Below are 2,923 nucleotides of genomic sequence, written 5' to 3' on the forward strand. Positions count from 1 at the left end.
CAAAATGTCAAAACCCACAGTAGAATCTACTAACCTGTCGATCCTTGGCAAGGGGAAGCAATCCTTTGGACAGGCCTTGTTAAGATCTATGAAGTCCACGCACATCCTCCAAAACTGGTCCTCCTTCTTCACCAGGACGGGATTGGCTAACCAGGTCGGGTAATATACCTCCAAGATGATCTTGGATTCCAGCAGCTTGCCGACCTCCTTCCTGATCACCTCATTCCTCTCCGGGGCGAAACTTCTCTTCTTCTGCTTCACTGGCTTGAAGCGAGGATCCACGTTGAGGTGGTGGACGACCAGATCAGTTGGAATCCCGGGCATGTCCTCAACCGTCCACGCGAAGACCCGGGAGTATTCCCTTAGCAGGGCCTTCAGGCCCTCCTTCTCCTCGGAAGGTAACGATGCACCGATACGGAGGATCTGGTCAGGCCTGTCCTCTCTCAAGGGGAACTCCTCGATCTCGTCCTGAGTGCCCAACGGTCGGGCCTCCTCCCCCGGGATGTAGGGCTCCAGGCTGGTCGTCTGGGCGACCACCTTCTCATGTCCCCAGAGCACGGCCAAGTAGCAAGCTCTGGCGGATCTCTATGCACCTCAATAATTCCTCCCAGGGTGGGGAATTTGACGCTGAGGTGGAGAGACGAGGGGATAGCTCAGAGGGCATTCAAGGCGAGCCGTCCCAAGAACACGTTGTATGGGGATTGTTGTTTGACCACCACGAAGTTGACGGGGACGGTCCGGCATTTGAGCACCTGCCTTACCGTGACCATCAGGGTGATCATCCCCTCCGGAGTGATGGGCGGTCCGGTAAAGCCCACCAGGGGTGTCCGGACCGGGGTTAGCTGTCCGTCCTCCAAGCCGAGCTCCTTGAACACCCGGTAAAACAGGATGTCCACTGCGCTCCCCTGGTCGACGTACACTTTCTTCACCCGATAGTTATTGGTCACGACGTCTATCACGATGGCTTCGTGGTTCCCGGACGCCAGGGGAACCGCATCCCTTGGTCCGAAGGTGATCTCCTCATCCATGCGCAAGCGCTTTAGGGAATCATCCCCTTCGGGGGGAGGCCGCCTGTTCTTCCGAGCTGCATGGCTGTCCCCCCCCCGTGGGGCCCCCAACAATGGTGTTAATTACCCCTGTCAGGTTCTGAGTGTCCAAGTCGGGTGAGTTGCCCCGAGGAACGTCGCGCCGCTCAGGGCGGTCGTGACGCTGGCCCTCGCCCCTGTCTCCGCAGTAGGTGCGTCCTGACTCTTGGCCTGGTCGACCTTGCCGCACGATTCGCCCCAGGAAGCCGCGCTGGACCAGATCTTCGATCTCCTTTCGCAGGGCCCAGCACCCCTCCGTATCATGCCCAACATCACGGTGGAAGACACAGTACCGGTCCTGGTTCCTCTTGTTCTGGGGTGTCCCCATCTTAGGTGGCCGTTCTCCTAGGCCCTCCGCCTCCATAACGGCCAGGATCTGGGCTCTGGGCCGAATTAGGGGGTGTAACCTTTTTCCGGAAGCGGCGGTTGAGCGGGGGTTTTATCTTTTGAGAACCGGTCGAAAACGTTCTTCTTGGCCGGGCCGTCCTTGTTCTCGGTGGGGTTTCCCCGTCCTCTCCGATCTCCGAGCTCCCGATCCGACTCTCTCTTCAGGCGAGCAGCCTCCTCTGCATTAGCGGCCGCGTGCGCCCTGGTCAAGAGATCCTCCAGGTCTCCTGGAGGCTTCTCGGCGAGCCTGTAGAAGAGCTCCTCCACCCTGAGCCCGTTCATGAAGGCGGCCATGACCACTTTTTCATCCTTGTCCCTGATCTGCAAGCTCTCCGTGTTGAAGAGGGTCATGAAATTCCTCAGGGACTCGTCCGGCTTCTGCCTGATCGCCATCAGGTGAGTCACGTTTTTCGAGTAAGTCTTCGTGGAGACGAACTGGGTGGCGAACTGTCTGGCTAGCTCGGGGAAACTCCGGATGGACCCCGGTGCCAGACCCTGGAACCAGAGCCGGGCCTTCCCCTTCAGAAACATGGGGAAGGTCTTGCAGCGGACTGCATCCACAGCGGTTTGCAGACGCATGTGCGTCAGGAAGACCGAGAGGTGGTCTTCCGGGTCGGTCGAACCGTCGTACAGTTTGATGTTCGGGATCTTGAATCCCCGAGGTAACGGGTTGTCCTCTATCCCTCGGGTAAAGGGCGAGTCTGTCTAGTTGTCCTCGTACAATTGCGGCCGCAGGATCTGCTCGAGTTCGTCCAGGACAGGCTTCCACTGGGGAAGGTCCCGCGGCCGGCTCTTGATAGATCGGGCGGGGGAACGTTCAGACCCGTTCCGCGCAAGCTTCCACGAGGAGGGATTCCTCGGTCGGCCCCCAGCAGACCGGTCGCGGGAATACCTCTCGCTATCCCCGACCACCGAGGCCCGCGGCCGAGGGGGGGTCCGTGGCCGTTTCCTCCTGGGGGGCTGGTCCAGTGACTCATCCTCTGAGGGAACGGGAGGTGATTCCCTCTCCTTCCCCTTCGCCTTAGAGGTCTGCGCGCCACCGGCTTCACCCCCCTCCTTCGCTTGCCGAATTATGTCCTCCAGCATGGGGAGGTTCTCCGTCATGAACTGAAAGATCTGCTGTCTCCGTTCCCCCGAAAGGGTTGAGCCCCCGGCGCCCCGAGCCGCCTCGGTCTCCATTCGCCGGGACCCCTCGCCGGCTCCGGGATCGGTGTTCTCTACGGTTCGCTTTGAACGCGTTCTCGCCATCAACACAACTATTCGTACCTTCTCGTTCCCACAGACGGCGCCAACTGAAGAAGCACGGAACTTCCCCGAACCGAGCTGACCTGATGAGCTCGGCGTGCTGATGAGAAGAGCGTGTCCCTAACCTGCAAAGCGAACAAGAGAGTGAACTAATATGGGAGCCCCGAGGTCGTCCCCGAGGGCACTCCGACGGTCAAGTTAGTTTT

At 59.7% G+C, this 2,923-nt stretch overlaps 1 protein-coding gene across 1 annotated transcript; it reads right to left on the bottom strand.

The window, feature by feature from the left end:
- Window positions 1-1,478: 1,478 nt before the first annotated feature.
- On the bottom strand, window positions 1,479-2,051 carry LOC113768893. Its single transcript, XM_027313401.1, has one exon. It carries the CDS (start codon window positions 2,049-2,051, stop codon window positions 1,479-1,481), a length of 573 nt encoding a protein of 190 aa, XP_027169202.1.
- Between the last annotated feature and the right edge of the window lie 872 nt (window positions 2,052-2,923).

Source organism: Coffea eugenioides, chromosome 4 (genome assembly GCF_003713205.1).
Source record: "Coffea eugenioides isolate CCC68of chromosome 4, Ceug_1.0, whole genome shotgun sequence".
In the NCBI taxonomy this organism is placed as follows: domain Eukaryota; kingdom Viridiplantae; phylum Streptophyta; class Magnoliopsida; order Gentianales; family Rubiaceae; genus Coffea; species Coffea eugenioides.